General features: G+C 39.3%; 1 protein-coding gene across 1 annotated transcript in view; it reads right to left on the bottom strand.

Annotated features, from left to right (window-relative positions):
• Positions 1 to 70: 70 nt before the first annotated feature.
• Positions 71 to 16,017, bottom strand: part of IMPG1 (interphotoreceptor matrix proteoglycan 1) — a 53,002-nt gene continuing 37,055 nt past the window's right edge. Inside the window, 7 exon segments of the mRNA XM_085218443.1 lie at positions 71 to 1,928; positions 4,348 to 4,706; positions 4,709 to 4,938; positions 5,040 to 5,216; positions 6,256 to 6,466; positions 10,011 to 10,230; positions 11,138 to 11,706. Of these exon segments, the coding sequence (XP_085074569.1) occupies positions 4,432 to 4,706; positions 4,709 to 4,938; positions 5,040 to 5,216; positions 6,256 to 6,466; positions 10,011 to 10,230; positions 11,138 to 11,706 (1,682 nt within the window). The 3' untranslated portion in view covers positions 71 to 1,928; positions 4,348 to 4,431.

Below are 16,017 nucleotides of genomic sequence, written 5' to 3'. Positions count from 1 at the left end.
AAGTGATGCACCTTAATGTGAGATCAAATACCAGTTCAATCCCAGCAAAATTTTCAAGGAGATGGTTTTATTATAATTTATTGAAATACAAAAGGCTTACATCCAGCAAATATATTTGGTAATTAATAGTTAAGAGTGATAAATACAGTCATGAATAATCATTATTAAAGTACACAACTTAAAATTACTTATTTTTTAAGCTAATAATAATGGGTATGGGGAGAGAGATGCTAAACACATACAAAAATACATTTGTAATGAAAAAAAAAAAAGGAAAGAATGCCTTTAGCATTCTTAATGCATCTTAACTTACGTGAGCAGTTGTAAAAAGCTAACACTGCTGGCATGGGCGATGTCCCATGCCATGTAAGAAGTATTTTTAAAGTGAGCTTTATACTGATGTGTAAAACAGCATCTTTAATGGTTTGTTTTAAAGTATTTCCTAGTTAAATAGAGAAAATAGAAATACAGTTTCAGCTGTAGAATCCTAAAATTGTTTTGTTGGTGCATTGCTTTCATTTGTACATAATCATCAGTTCTGTTGGTTTTGCAAGGAGACCTGTTTGTGCAGTTATTTGGAATTCATAAACACTGGCAAGGGCGTATAAGAAGGTAAAATTCATTCTTTGTGTGGTACTGAAAGCTAGAAAGATTTACAACTGAAATCTGCTACTGTCCTGAATACGTGGAGGTTTCACATCTGAATGAGGAGCTGTCATCCAGTATAGCCATGAACTTTGCAGAAGCTCACTTTGAGCTGTAAATACAAACTTCTGATTTGTGCCAAGTGGCAAACAGTGCCTGAATGTTATACAACACTGGCATGGCACGAATATTTGCATATACTCAAGAAAAAGGTGTTGAAGGTAAAGTAATGCTCCTGTTTGAATCGGGATTATGGATTCATAGAGCATGAATTGTTAAGCCTATTAAATAATTAATGGCCACTCATTGTCTGCCAAGATTTCTTCTGGAGAAACTTAAGAGTAACCTCTCGGTATGATTGGTATGTACTGAGTTTAAAGTGTTTTGTGCATGACTAATTTATTTCCTAGGTAGCTGGGAACGTGAATCACGTGCTCTTAAAGGATGAAGAAAACTACAAGTGTTTCACCTATTCAGAAAGTTTGAAGTCCTAGGATTAGACAGTTGGCATGAGCCCTTTGGAAGCTGCCTGGACGTGGCCCTGGGCACCCTGCTCTGGGTGTCCCTGCTTGTGTGGGGGTTGGGCCGGGTGAACCAAAGGTCCCTGCCAACCTCAGCTGTGATGGGATTCTGTCACCAGGAATTAACTAATGAAGTGATAATGTATGCATTATGCTTTTAGTGGCAGAGACATAACAATCTTAAATTCAGGGAAGCCCTTAAAAATAACTACAACTTCTGTGTGATTTCTGGTCTGAGTGTTGCAGGAAGAGGATGAAAATGTTCCCAAATGCTTTTAATGTAGCCTTTGGTAAAAGGTAAGAACGTTACTAGTGACAGCTCTTATTTCCATGTTTGCCACTTGCTTTGCTTTAGTGTGTGTAAGAAAGGTTAATAAAATAGTGTAGGCCTGCTTTAAAGTTTTGTCTGTTCTACCAGGCTGATTGTAGCGATACAGCATTGCAAAAAATGTCATTTCTGAACAAAAGCTGTTGCTAGCACTAAGCTCTTACAAATAGCATTAAGATATATACATACTGTATGCTTAATGCATGCACCTTAACACTCTTTACTACTGGTTACTTCTTACCAGGCAAGTTTTAGACATGGTCACACAGTTGAGCAATAAGGTCGAGCTGTTTTTCTGTAATGACACGATGTGTTTAATGTGTACTGATTTTAAAGAGAAAGTGATGCATCTTTAGGAATCCTCAGATTTTTTGTTACGCATTGTCCACCTGAACTCCAGTCTTGAACAATGCAGACCTCCTTATTCTGGATACCTGTAAAAGAAATTCTCATAAGACATTTAAGAAGCATTTTGATTTTCAAAATACATAATTTAACTATTGCTCATAGCGAAGAACTCAAATCCTTTGAGATCATCTCTAGTTCCTTCTAAAGAGAATTAAGTTGATCTTACACCTGAAGCTATTTTACATACTAAATCATTGAGAAGAATTATGATTTTTCCTCCCTGATGTGACAGTGCTGTGTTTCTGTGTGAATAACAAATACTGACTATATCATCATAATTTGAAGAGCGTACTTGTGAGCATTTTTTCAGTGCTTGGAGCATTTTTTTTTTTTTTTTTTTGTGCTGCAAAAGAAGCCATAGCTAAAGGGCCTACAGGATTCACAATTACAGCATACTTGGGGTAAATTACAGTTCGAGATGTTTAGCTCATCAGCATTGGTTTGGTATAAGAGCAGCGGCAGTGCTGAGCAAACTCACGCATTTGTGAAACCTGATGTCTCATGTTACTCATGAACTGAGAGGCCAGCTCATCCATCCCTGTGGTGCTTCTCATGATTGTGATAATGCAGCACTGACCTGTGATACCGATGGGGAGCTCAAACTTGCGGTGCTGTCTTATCATTTTAATCCAGAATACCGTTTGCTTGATCATCCAAGTGACTGACATGAGAATAAAATAAATGGCAGTCTTTGTTTTCTTCTCAAATATGATTTCAGTCATCTTGGTGGCTGAGAGTGACTCTCGCAGAGGATGATGCTGCATGATAGTCACTGGTTTTGATGAGCAAAGTGACATATTGTATATTTCTGAGGTGGAATCTATAATGGCTTTTAAGCTTGATCTGCACTGCATCAAAATAAGTCGTCTGTATCCATGCGAATTAGATTTAGTGTCATCTTTTTTTTTTTGTCTTTAGGGTTAGATCCATTACTGAATTTTGCCAGATGACATGTTGAAAATGAAACTTAGTCACCCCAAATGCCATGTATGAGCACAAATAAATGACACGTTGATAGAATAGCATTTGACAGATCAATTGCAAAATAATAGATGTTACAGACAGCTGGAGGTAATACTCTTTCAGCTGAAAGCAGTGTCTTACTTTTCAGCAGCCTTTTGGCTGAACAGAGAAGATCCAGCAGCATCCCTGATAGAGACAGGAGATATTACAAGAGAAATGTTGCATTTTGAATTAGCTCATTGAGCTCATGTTTTCAACTTTCATCTCTAAGGAACAAAGAGCACATGCCATGCTGAGGCAGGCAGCAGAGAAATCAGGTCGGCAGGATCACTTTCTCAGGACATTTGCTGTTTCAGTCTGAAGGGGCCTATCCTCTTGAATGCATACATTCTAGCTCGTCACATTCTGCTTTGACTCACAATACTTTTCTTTTTCATATGACTGCTTGCTGAGCAAGACAGGCAGCGTTCTCAGAGGCTAACCATGCACGGTGCTGTCTGTTATTGTCACCCGCTTGCAAGAATTTGTTCTCTTCTGAGCTTAGAAAAGGATGAACCAGTTCTTCACAGAGACATGAAACGTGTTTCTTACACATTGCAATGCAAAGGCAAAACAAAATTATAAAATTGCCATTTTCAGTTTGGCTTAAATATTCTAGATATCCATCTCTTCCTGAAAATTTGATTGGAGTAGCACATCCTGTTCTAAAATCCTGTTCTCAAAGGAGTTTGGAAGTGACATAGAAGTGTTGCTCTTAGTTTCAGCTCACAAAAGCTGTGTTCTACATCTATTTTTCCTCCCCCCTCTCTGTCATCTTTTTCCCAATTGTTAAAAGCATATTTTACCAAAAGCCTCTGAAGTACATATTCATTTTGAACTTTACTTATGGTGAAAAATGGCCAAATACTTCTAATTATTTGTTTATTCCATGTAGTTGCCTCATTTCTCAACTAAATTCATTTCCATGACCAGATCTTGGGGAGAGCTGTGTCAGTACGCTTCTAACAATTTAAATTGCACTAAGCAGTATTTTTTAAACAATCTTTCATTCCTATTAAAACTTCCTCTTTGGTTTGCATTTGTGTTGAACTTTCAACTTTTATTTCAGATATTCCTTCCTTCTTCATATTTAAAAGACTGCCGCTGTTGTCCTATTAAGCTTCCAAAGAAAAATGAGCTTTTCTCTGTATAGAACTCAGGTTGGATATTAGGAAACTTTCTTCTCAGGAAGAGTGGTGATACGTTGGCACAGGCTGCCCAGAGAGCTGGTGGAGTCACCATCCCTGGAGTTGTTCAAGGACCTATGGATGTGGCACTGAGTGATGTGGTTACTGGACATGGTGGGGATGGGTTGGTGGTTGGATCTTAGAGGTCTTTTTGAACCTTAATGATTCTATGAGTTTTTGATCTACAGAGGCTTCCTAGGAATATTTGCCAAGAGGAAACAGTAGAAGTTTAAAGCTCTTAAAAATAATCACAAACCTTGGTTTCGTCTGTCTGATGCTGGAAATGCAGAATTTCACAGACTAACTTGTCAGTCCTGGCTTTGTAAACTGGTCTGGTGACCTAAAACATGAAATTGGAGAGATAAAAATAATAATAAAAGGTTATTTCACACAATAATTTGGAAAAGGCACTTGGATGGAATGGAGCACCAAAGCCATGCGAAAGAGCTGTAAGAAAAGCAGTTCTACACTCTATTAGGAAACAAAGATGACAGTAAATGTGAAAAGTAAATACCCAAATTAATGTTTTTAGTTCTGGAATTGCTGAGCAAGAGCTTAAAATCAGATTTAATTTAGTTATAGAAGTAAGACATGCAGATGGAGCTGTTACTTGAGTGGTGCTATGTGCTGAGGAACAAGAAAAGAAGTTCCATGCATTTTACCTCCGTACTGAATTGTGTTTTCAAGTCTGTGTAATGCTTCTTGGTCAGTGGTCTCTGAGGAGCTACTGGCACAAGCACTTACACTACAAACCGTGTGGCAAAAGCTAGTTATGGCTTCATTGTGTTCGAAAGCGGAGTTAATCCTTGCAGCGTTTTCTGAATTGCGGCTGTTGAGAGTGGGCCTTCTACAATGCAGAACATTTTTGTTTAGGTAAATTTCAAATTGCAAAATTAAGAAAGGGGGTTATTTTTTGAAACGTGAGGAAAAAGATCATGAGCCGCTTACTCCAAATTAGAGTTTCTTTTGCTTTTTCTTCTTAACTTAATAATTAAAATGATGAAAAGAAAAGCAAGGCTCAGTGAGCCAAGAATGACAGGTTTAAAAGTGAAGGGTTGTGTGGGTTCTGGAGCAAATTTTTCACAGCGCTGTTCTTGGTAAAACTTGTGTCTGCGTACAGGACATCTAAAATGGGGAGAGGAAGAGACAAATATACAGAACTTGAGGGCAGAAAACGCAGAATACCTCAAATGAAAACAAAGGAGAACATGCAATTAAATACAAGCACAATATTCACAATACAATTCATTGCTATGTATCTGTATGAAATAATGTGATTCATAACAGAGGAAGGAAAATACTCTTAGATTCATGACAGTGAGTGTTATAAACAAAAAGCCAAGATTGGTATAAACAAAAGAACCAAGATTGGTTCTTGGTTCACTTAACAAAGGTCAAATAACATTCGTGTTGTGGTACCTTAGAAGTTCAGGTGTGTTTCAGAAAAATACTTGAACATCCCTCTGAGGCCTCTATTCTGTTTACTGGTGGCTTTAATCTGACTAGCAGGGTCTGAAGTAAGAGTTCCACTATAAAGAGCTTCCTTCGAGGCAAAGCAGAAGATTACTGTATTTTATGAGAACGGAGGGTTTCCAGTTGGTGGAAAAACTGGTGTGGTTCTGAGTACATTCACAAACAAATGCTCCCACATAGGTCAGAACTTACGATACGGACTGTATGAATGGGCAGAAGCTGTTAGTCTGAGACTAACTAGCATTAAGTTTGTATGTACTTTGCTATAATTTACACAATTTTTGTTTGTTACTTTTAGAACTTCTACTACTCTTACCACTGGTTTGGTCATTTCTGTACCTAGGCCTTTCTGAAGTGGGAAGCGATTATTTTCTGCAGTGGGTTGGTCTCGAAGCTCACTTTGCTATTGCAGTAGAGCTTTCAGAAAGACCCCATTACATCATAGGTTCCCAGCTGAAATACTGCTGCTGCACTATGGCCTGTCTTGCATGTCACTGTGCTGAATTCCCTTTTCTGTGACTCCTACAGCAGAAAATGAATTGTGGCAGTGTTAGTTGAAGTGTCTGAATATTGAATCCTTGGCTTATCTACACAGTTTATGCTGTTGAAAAGTACGTACTCAGCTCCATTTGTTCAGGGAATAGAATCAGGGGTCCATTAACAGAGTTCCAGTTAAGCATCATTTATTTACCTGCAGACAGCTCCTCTTCCAGGAACTAACTCACACTTCCCACCATTGTCACAAAGATGAGGTTCCATTTCGCACAGGCTCCGGCAGGGCAATCCGTCCTGGCTTGCATAACCGGGTTTACAAAGGCAGTCAGCCTCTTTTGTCCACTCATTCATTATGCATTTGGAAAATTCGTCACATGCCATGAATTTGCATGGGTCTGCCTGATCAGCTGTAAAGTATGGTAAATTATTAATGGGAGCATTGAGATGTCACCCTCCAAGTATTTGGCAAGCTGGGTAGCAGCCAGAGAAAACAATGCACGCTTGTGAATGTTAATGGGGTGTAGTATGGCATAAGAGGACAGATTTTTCTTCTCTGGGTGACACAGCAAGCATGCAAAGCTTATATTTAGTTGTACAGTTGTTTACTCCATCCTGTGATTTTACCTTTGCCTCACTGACAAGGCTTTTCATACTTGAATATTTTGATCCATTCTTGTTTTTTACTTTAAAGCGCTTGTTTGTACTCAAGGATGCTATGCTACTCTCTTATATATCTGTAAGAACTAATTTCTGCTGTAATCATCTGAAGCACGTACTTTAGGGCATAACTAGGGGAAGGAATCAGCTTAGTGAGTATTGCACAACACTATGAAGACTGCAAGCTAGAAATAACAGTACTGTCCACAGAAAATACATGCATTAGCATGAGGAAAACCTTGCTGTGTGTTTATTTTACTATACATATATATATTTAGTATTAATCAAGGATGCCTCTTTGAGATTAAACGAAAATGATTTTGCCAGTGTTGGCCCTTGGGCAGGCCCAGGTCAGAGGTAGTGCAAAGCCTTGACTTCAGCTGTCACACAAGTCTTTTTCTCCTTCCCCATTCTCTGCTTCTTCCTAGAAATGCATGAAGGACCCAAAAGGAGCTATTAAAGGCAGAGCTCAGCCCAGCTGAGTGCAGATGGAGATGTAAGGAGGAAGGCTGCAGCCCTCTTGTCTCTTGGAGGTGGTTTCATGCATGTCATAAGGTGAGGCCCATAAATAGAAGGCAGAAGATGAGAAGTAGTACATGGGATACAGACTCTATTTTTATCAGCACGCTGTTTCAATAAGATGTGTGGATCCCGTAAGGCAAGAAATAATGATCATGTGAATGGAAATGAGGGCAGATGGACAGGAAGGAGCAGGGCTACATAGCACAGCAGGTCCTGAGTGACCTGAACTCTCCAAAGGAGGTTAATGCACCTTGTCTTAGCTGTGGTGAAGAATTTGATTTAAGGACTGGTCTGCAGAAATCAAAAACACTCAAAGATCTGCTCCATCTCTGGAGGTGCTCAGGGCTGGCTTAGATGGGGCCCTGGGCACCTGAGCTGCTGGGGTCAGCTCTGCCCACTGCAGGGAGCTGGGACTGCGTGGGCCTTGAGGTCCCTTCCAACACAAGCCATTCTGTGATTCTGTGGTCAGCATGTGCTACAGTCCTGCAACACTAGGAAGCTGGAAGGTATCAGTGTTTCTTTGCAAAACAGGGTGAGTTAGGCATGAGCAGATTGCTATGTTTGGTGATGGTGTTTCATTTCCCTTAACAAAGTTTTGGGCTTTGTACCTGCCGTGCTCTTTAACATTCTCTGTTTTTTCACTTTGTTTAGCTGACAAAAACAAAATGAGCACAGATATTTTTAAAAGCCTGCTACATCATTCTTTATTATTATTTATGACCGATGTAGTTAGTCCTTTTACAGCTGTAAAAGCTGCTGAGTTCGGTTATGTGTTTTGGGCTGTCAGTTCCTGTCAGCGTTTCATTGTGATGTAACGCTGTTACCACTAGATGGCTCTTATTTTCACAATAAGTAGGAATTTGCTGGCATTACCTGAATTTACCGAACTTCTCGCCCTTCCACAAAATAAAAATACTGTGGGGCTATGAAACACCCATGTGGAAAGACACTGATTTTCTAAACGTGATTTATTCAATATTTATTACCAGAGCAGAGTACCTATGGTAGCCCAGAATTCAGTTTTTCTAGGACTCCTTTATCCCTCATTCAGTAAAACATCAGTTTATTGGAGCAACGTTTTGGAGTTCAGACCCTGTATTTTAGTTAACTTTCTTTGCCACGTGCATTTGATTCTCTTAGTGGCCACAAGGAGATATCTGAAATGCAGACAGGTTAGAAAGTGTCTGCATGAAAAGTAAGTTTACATTTTGTGCTCAAGTTGTCAGAATACCACCAAAAAGGTGCAACTCAGAAAACTCTAAACTTCCATGTTAGTAACAGCATATCAAGGCACCAATCTTTCTTCTGTTTAACAAATACTTCAGACTTAGAAGCGTATTTGTATAGAGATAACAAGATGGATGTAGATGACATCAAATTGGGTGGGAGCATTGATCTGCTTGAGGGAAAGGAAGGCTCTACAGGGGGTCCTGTAGAGGGTTGTTTGATGGGCTGAGTCCAGTCACAAGATATTCAACCAGGCCAAGTGCAGGTCTTGCTCCTGGGTCATAAGAATCCTATGCAGCTCTTCAGGCTTGGAGTAGAGTGGCTGGAAAGGTGCATGTAGGAAAAGGACCTGAGGGTTTTAGCTCACAGCTGACTGAACACAAGCCAGCAGCATGCCCAGCTGGCCAAGAAAGCTAATGGCATCCTGGCTTCTATCAGAAATAGTGTTGCAGTAGGAGCCGAGAGGTGATTGTCTTTCTGTACTTGGCACTTTGAGTGTTGTGTTCAGTGTTGACCCCCCACTACTAGAAGGATACTGAGTTGCTTGAACATCTGCAGAAAACAGCAAGGAAGCTGGTGAAGGTACTAGAAAGAAAGTTATGAGAAGCAGATGAGAGAACTGGAGCTGTTCTCGAGAAGCAGCAGCTCAGGGGAGACCTCATTGCTCCAACTACATGAAAAGAGACTGCAGCAAAGAGGGTGTCAGTCTCTTTTCTCAGGAGACAAGGAAATAGTCTCAAGTTTCACCAGGGGAGATTTAGATTGGATATGAAGAAAAATTCTTTCATGGAGTGGGTGGTCAACCACTGGAACACTCTGCCCAGGGAAACAGTGGAGTCCTCATCCCTCGAAGTATTTAAGACACATGTGCACATGGCACTAATGGACGTGATTTAGAGATGGGAACTTGGTAGGTCAGGTGGATGGCTGGACTTGATGATCTCGAAGGTCTTTTCCAACCTAAAGCATTTTATGACTATAGAAGGTTTTAAATCAGGAGCAGGATTCTGAAATCACAAATCCACGGAGAGCTATCTATTAGTAATATTTAGGACAGCGAGTATCTGTAGAATCCTAGTATTCCTAGAAATTTTCATTCTGTCCTGAAATCTATAGCCCTCTAAAGATAGATCTAATGATGTCCTAAGCAATGATTTTCTTACATTGCAAAAATCGTCAGAAATGATGTTTTACCTACTCAGATAAAAGATCTGGATGAGTCATTCCTGTGAACTGCACTCGAGCTGTTTTTTTATTCCTGTCTTCATTCAGCCATTGCTCTAATTTTTGTTTCCCTGTACTTGGCTCTTGATCTGAAAAGCAGTTGGTGTATGTGCAGAGACCAACATTCAGCATTTCACTACAGTATGGAAATGGATCTGCAGATAGCTGAATCTGCAAGATCTTTTTTTTGTATTACTTCTGATCACTCACTAGTAAGCTATTCATAACATAATTATTTCCAAAAATGTAATCCTTCTAAAGCTGTAAAATTTGGGAAAAAAATACCTGCTAGATTTTGGTTTAGTATATATGTTATCTTACCTGGCTCAATATCCAGGGAGTAGCTGTCAATCTCCAAATTGAGGCGTTGGGCAGCAGCGTCACAGAAGTCTTCCAAAACACAATGTACTGCTTCTGTGATATTATATGGCACCGTTCTGGCAAATTTCATTTTACTGTTGACAATCACACTTCCATTCCTGAAGTTAAGTATTTCCAGTTGCTTAAAACCTGTGAGGTTGGACTGAAGGTATGGAAGTAGCTGCAAAACAAAAGAATGCTTTTATTTTACCTTACTGTCAATGTCTAGCTACTGTAATTTCTCTTCTAGTTGCTTTTAGTTATCAAGTACACGTTACACACTTTTTCTCTGATTTTAATATCATTGCTAAACTTCACCTCCAAATTAACTTTTTTATTTTTTGGCATTTTTGGAATTCTTGCGTCTTTCTTAATAATGTATTGAGTTGGACAGCAGCAATTTTCCCTGTAATGAAAAGCATGGCAGCTGGGGAAGGGAACTTATTCATCTAAAAGAAAAAATATCACCACACTCAAAAGCCAACTGTAATTATTTTCAAATGTTCAATCCGGGCAGGCTAGGACATAGCATAACAGGTGTGCTACTGAGCTGACCCATTGCCCTACTGTACCCATAAAGAAAATCCATATTTAATCACAAGCTTAGCCTCTGCTAAGCTATGATATCTTTTATAAGGCTATTTTTAAATTTGGCATAGAGACACAAGTCTTAGATGTATTCAGAATTGTTGATGTAATCTAAGATAAAGCCAAATAATGACATGCAAGGCGTATACCTGGAGTCTCTTGAACAAGTAAACACTTTAATAATTGAGTTCAATGAGTGCTTTTTCACACCCTGAGAACGTCCCTGGGTTATAAGTCCCTTAACAGTGCTGCTTATCAGACCGAATTGCAGCAGGGTCCGATGCTGTTAAAATACTGTGCTTTCCAGGGCTGACTGAGCCAACTGGCATAAGTCAGAAATTCCTTGCCAAAACCCCTTGGTACAGCTCTCACAGAAGCTAGTTACTGTTTTTCCTGAGTTATGGAGCAATAATTAATGTAATTTAGTGATGAGGAATGTGCGTTTGTTTTCAAACTGTGTCTGACTATTGCATGTGTTGTTCAAGTTGCTCTTCACCCACCAATTGCATGAACTGTTGTTCTAGTGCTTTGTATTCCTGCGAGCTCCGGTTGAAGAGATCATCGGAGAAGTGCATGTTGGTTACCCTCAGGCTGAAGAAAACCACGAGTTCTTTGCCTTTGGCTGCCGTTGTCATGGAGCTGGTGGTCACGTACTTCAGTGTGGGAGCCTGGGTGACTTCTGCAGGCTCAGTTGTCTGCACTGAGATGTAGCCACTGCCATGCTCTGCCTCATCCAGCACTGCCGTGCTCTTCACACCAGTGCTGTCCAACTCAGCAGTAATGTCCTGCACTCCTGTGCTGGCAAGGTCAGGAAGAGCGCTGGCAGCCACTGGCATCGAGGTGTCTGGTACTTCAGGGGACTGGTCAATGACAACAGAATGGCTGTGGAATGGGCTGGTCACTGTGGGCAGTAGAGTTTGGTCTGGTGGCAGTGCTCCTGTAAAAGTGACCTCTGGCTGTGTGGCAAACAGATCGCTTGAACTGATAAGGAAAGGCAACGTTTTGTATGTGCTGGTTGTAACCAAAATGTCATCACCTGATGATTCTAGTTCATCCATGATCTTCACTGCTGCAGAAAAACAGGGGAAAGACAAAGAGCTAGTTTAAAAAATGAGCGCAGCAAACCTCAAGCATGGAGCCAACATTGTCTTGTATTTCCATGGTAGCATTTTTAAAAGGAAAACTTAAAGCTAACTAAACATGAAAATGTTATTTTCATCAGCGAAGAAGAGCTACAGGAATGAAACACCTCATCTATTTGTGTGATGAGATTTCTGAAGGTGATGTGTTTAAGTAATAATTACACTCCATAAGTATTTCCTGAGCAATTCCTAAATGCAGTCTTGTTTTGAAGGCATATAATTGTGCTGTCAGTTCATATTGACAAAGAGTGGATTGCAGCTTCGAGTTGTCTGCTTGGATTGGTTCTATGCCAGAGTCATTCTGTTGCTTCCCTCTCTTCTAGAAGTTGAGGCTATTAGTTGCCAGTAATCATAAAACATTATTAAGCAAAATGGTGAAGCAATCTCCTTTGATTTACTTAGAGGACAACAGCAGCAGTGAAAACAGATTCCAGCCCTAAGAAATCAAAGCCACCATCTGACCCTGATGCTAAACTTTCATGAGGTTCCCACTAAGGCTTGGCATGGACCTAGGCTTTGTGATGGATGTACCTGAAATCCAAATCTGAAGTGTGATGAAACTCTGAAAGTGGATTTCAGCTACCTGCCTGCCATGATCTCACAGAAAATGATGGCCTCTATCCCACAGATGTCTACTCAGTAGTTATGTCCTTTTCCATCAATATACCTACGGGTGCTCCACATTCTGAACTGTAAGCAGCCCAGCAGGGCAATATCACTCATCAGTTGATAGGACAGTTTTCCTCCAATTAATGAATTATTCCATTTTCTACTTCCTCTCAGGGGCCAATGAAGTAACTGAACAATTGTTTGCACTGGGAATAACCCTCACTAAGAGAGGTGGCAACTATTCCATAAACGACACAGGAGTTGCCCACGGATGGTCTTTGTGTCCCTTTCTGCTTCTTTGCTTTCAAATGAATGAGGACTAACCTGCTGCTGTATTGCTGTTTTTAAGAAAAAATGTATATTTTCAACAAAGAAAACCTTAAGGCAAGATGGCTGCCTATTTTGTTTACACTACTATTTTGATGTGCTCTTTCTTTTCTCCCTGCAGACTTAGGCAGATTAATGCTTTGGCCAGTGTATTCTTTTTTCTTTTTTTTTCTATAGAGCCACTATTAAAACATTGCTTCCCTTTCATTGTTCTTTCCTTTATTGATATAACATACATTTTCGTACACAGGGTGAAGATAGCATGCTTTATTAGGAATGTATAGCCTCATTCTGCTAAGTTGGCCACATGACTGACTAGTGCTTAAATTATAGGAGTGGGTTGTGAAAGAGCCAGATTTAATTTTTGGTTCTGCTTTGGACTCTTTGGGAATCTTGAGAATACCATCTTGTTATGGCATTTATCGCACTTCTAGGGGGCATTTAAAAGTTAAGTGCATCCTCTAAGCCAGTCAGTCATCCTTTCTCTGTTTTAGACTGCAGAGAAACACTTATCTCAAATAAAGATAACCACTTATCTCAAATAAAGATAACCATCCAAGCATATGTTGGGTCTTTTGATAATCGGATGCCCAATTTTCCTCTTATGTGATTTTTGTTATCTAAATCAATTCTTTAAGCTTCTCTTAGCATTACTGAAGTTCACTGACATCTTGGAGTGTTTAGAGTGATGAGAACTAAGACAGTTTTTTTGGAAAGGGAAACAGTTCACATGGTGTTATAGTTTGACTCTCCCAGCAGACAAGCATAGTTCTGGCACTGGTGAATGTTCTGTGCATTTTACTATAGAACATCAAAATTGTGCTCAAATATCAACTGTTCCTTCTTTTAATTCTTCATTTTTATATCTGTTGTAAGTTTTTAATATATTTCTTGAATAGGAAATATATAGATTTCTACTTCTTTGTTTGTTTGTTTTTCTGCAGGAAAATGAACTCCTAGAGATAATTTCAGAAATAACCCAAATAGGCTGAGCCAGAAATTTTCAGATAAAACATTCTGGAAAGACCATTACAGCAGCTGTTTCCATTCATGCAGTCGCTATATCTGTAAGTAGTGCAAATGTTATTCCATTATAAAAAAATCTGTCTGATAGCACAATGTATTTTAAGGTTGTTTTTAACGAGTAATGAGTAATAATAGATGCTAATATAATAAAAGGGCAACAGCCCTCATCCTCGCAACCCTAGAGAGTATCCAAAAGAGAAGAGCAAAGTGTTGTACAGACCCAGGGTTCTGCATGGGTTCTGGATGGAGCATGAAGCATCAAACGCTACAGCACAGCTCAAGGCCCCAGTGCTTCATCAGGATCTTGAGACACTTTTTCCTTGTGTCCTTGTGTTTCTTGTGTAATCAAGGATACAGACAGATTAGGTAAACAAAAACAAAACAAGCATGGTGATATTTTCCATTTACAAAGCTCTTGCTACTACTTGTGATGCTGATAAGGAATGAGAATCCCTTATTAGTTAGGGGAAACCAGAAAGATTTCCTAGCGTTAGTGCTCGGGGTATTAATGCAGGATGATCTACTGATGGGATGAACCAGAGGCTCCACAGAGCAAGGAAAGCATGACTACATACACCTGAACATATGGCTGTGATGGAGTTGTTGGGTTACGTTTTAGGAAGATGTAACTGCAGGAGAAATAGGTACAGAAACAGCTGTGAAAGTGCAGCAAGTGTGAAGAAGTATAACCATACATATATTATAGATTTGGAATACATCTCTATATGAGTAGTTGTCTATACATGCACATAAGTGTGTGTGTGTGTGTGTATATATATATATATATATATATAAGCTATACATAGACTATATATATCTTCTGGCATTCTCTTATTACAAAGTAACTTAAGAGGCCTTGAGGGCACACCAAGTTGACCCCTGATGCACACATCACCATTCTCATACGCTGCCAGTTCTTGACTCCCAGTCACTTTCTCTCCAGCTGAGACAGTGATGGAGCACAGAGGTGATGGCAGTCCATTGCATTGTGATAGGAAATGGATTCACCTAAAATTCTGCTGAGCACTCACTGCAACACAGTTTCCTTCTTTTTTTGCACAGTGTGTCACGCTACTGCTTACACAAGAGACGTATTGTAAAATGATTTGCAACTGGTTTTGCCAAGCTCTTCCTTGGTCTGCATGAGATTGAGATGAGATCAGTCTTAGAGAGTTAAAAATATTCTTGATAAAGACAACCCAAACATTTGGAATCCAGAAGACTCCTTTGCATTTAAAATATTGCTTTTATATATATGCATATATACATATGCATTCACATTTTAAAATAGAACTGAAAGCACACTTAAACTACTTCTTCATAGAGCAGTTAGTGGTAACCCTTTATGCAGTTTGCCTTTTTAAGGTGGGATTATTACAACAGAAGGACAGAAAATGCACAGGCAGTTATTTTATGAGAAGTTTAAAAGCATGAATACTGAAGGTTCAGGTATTCTTAGTCTCAGCAGACTTCATTTTAGCACACAGTTCACTCTACAACTGTATCATTTTGGTATAAGAAACCCACAGAGAACGTGAAATAAGATGCTGAACTCAATCCCCCAGAGTAACCACACTGAAGGTTAAACAATGACATGGAATTAAATACTACCTTCAGTAATAAAAAACTCAACTCTAACTCTCAGCCACTACTTACATCCTGTGAAGTTGTTCAATGGAATCTGTAGGTGTTTTATGCATTATATGGGTAAGGCAGGGCCATTTTGTACTAAAGATAGTTTTATACCTAAAATTAAACTGCTATTGGCAAAGACATGTAAACAGTAAATGAAGAGGCAATTTCTTGGGTGCACTGCTTTACTAAATCTTTATAAGAGGAATTCTACATGGAGGCATTTTTTCCCAGCTGGAGGATTAAAATGCATAGGTTCAACTTACTTATCAGAAAAAAAAAAAAAAAAAATCGATTACCATTTCAACAACTTTGTCTAATTAGTTTGTTCTCTTATATATTTTAAGTGAGGAAGAGCCTCCAAATTGCCCATGAATAAGGAATTGCTGTTTGCAAAAGTTCAAATTGTAATTGAAAGGTTTTCTAGTGGCTTTGCATTAATAAGTATGCCCAGAAGGTTGTACGTCAGGAGAACCTGGCATTTCATTTCATTCATGAGCTTAATAAGCACTGACATTTCATATTGGAAATGGACACATTTTAAGCCCATTGACATGAGAGTATAACGCTTTATGTGGAGATATTTGTAACCAACTGAAGAAAATAACTAACAAAGGAAAAAGTATGCAGTTAAAACAATCCAC

This window comes from Meleagris gallopavo, chromosome 2 (genome assembly GCF_905368555.1).
Source record: "Meleagris gallopavo chromosome 2, MGAL_WU_HG_1.1, whole genome shotgun sequence".
NCBI lineage: Eukaryota > Metazoa > Chordata > Aves > Galliformes > Phasianidae > Meleagris > Meleagris gallopavo.
Note: the sequence above shows the minus strand (reverse complement) of the source record. Positions and strands in the feature narration are given on the sequence as shown.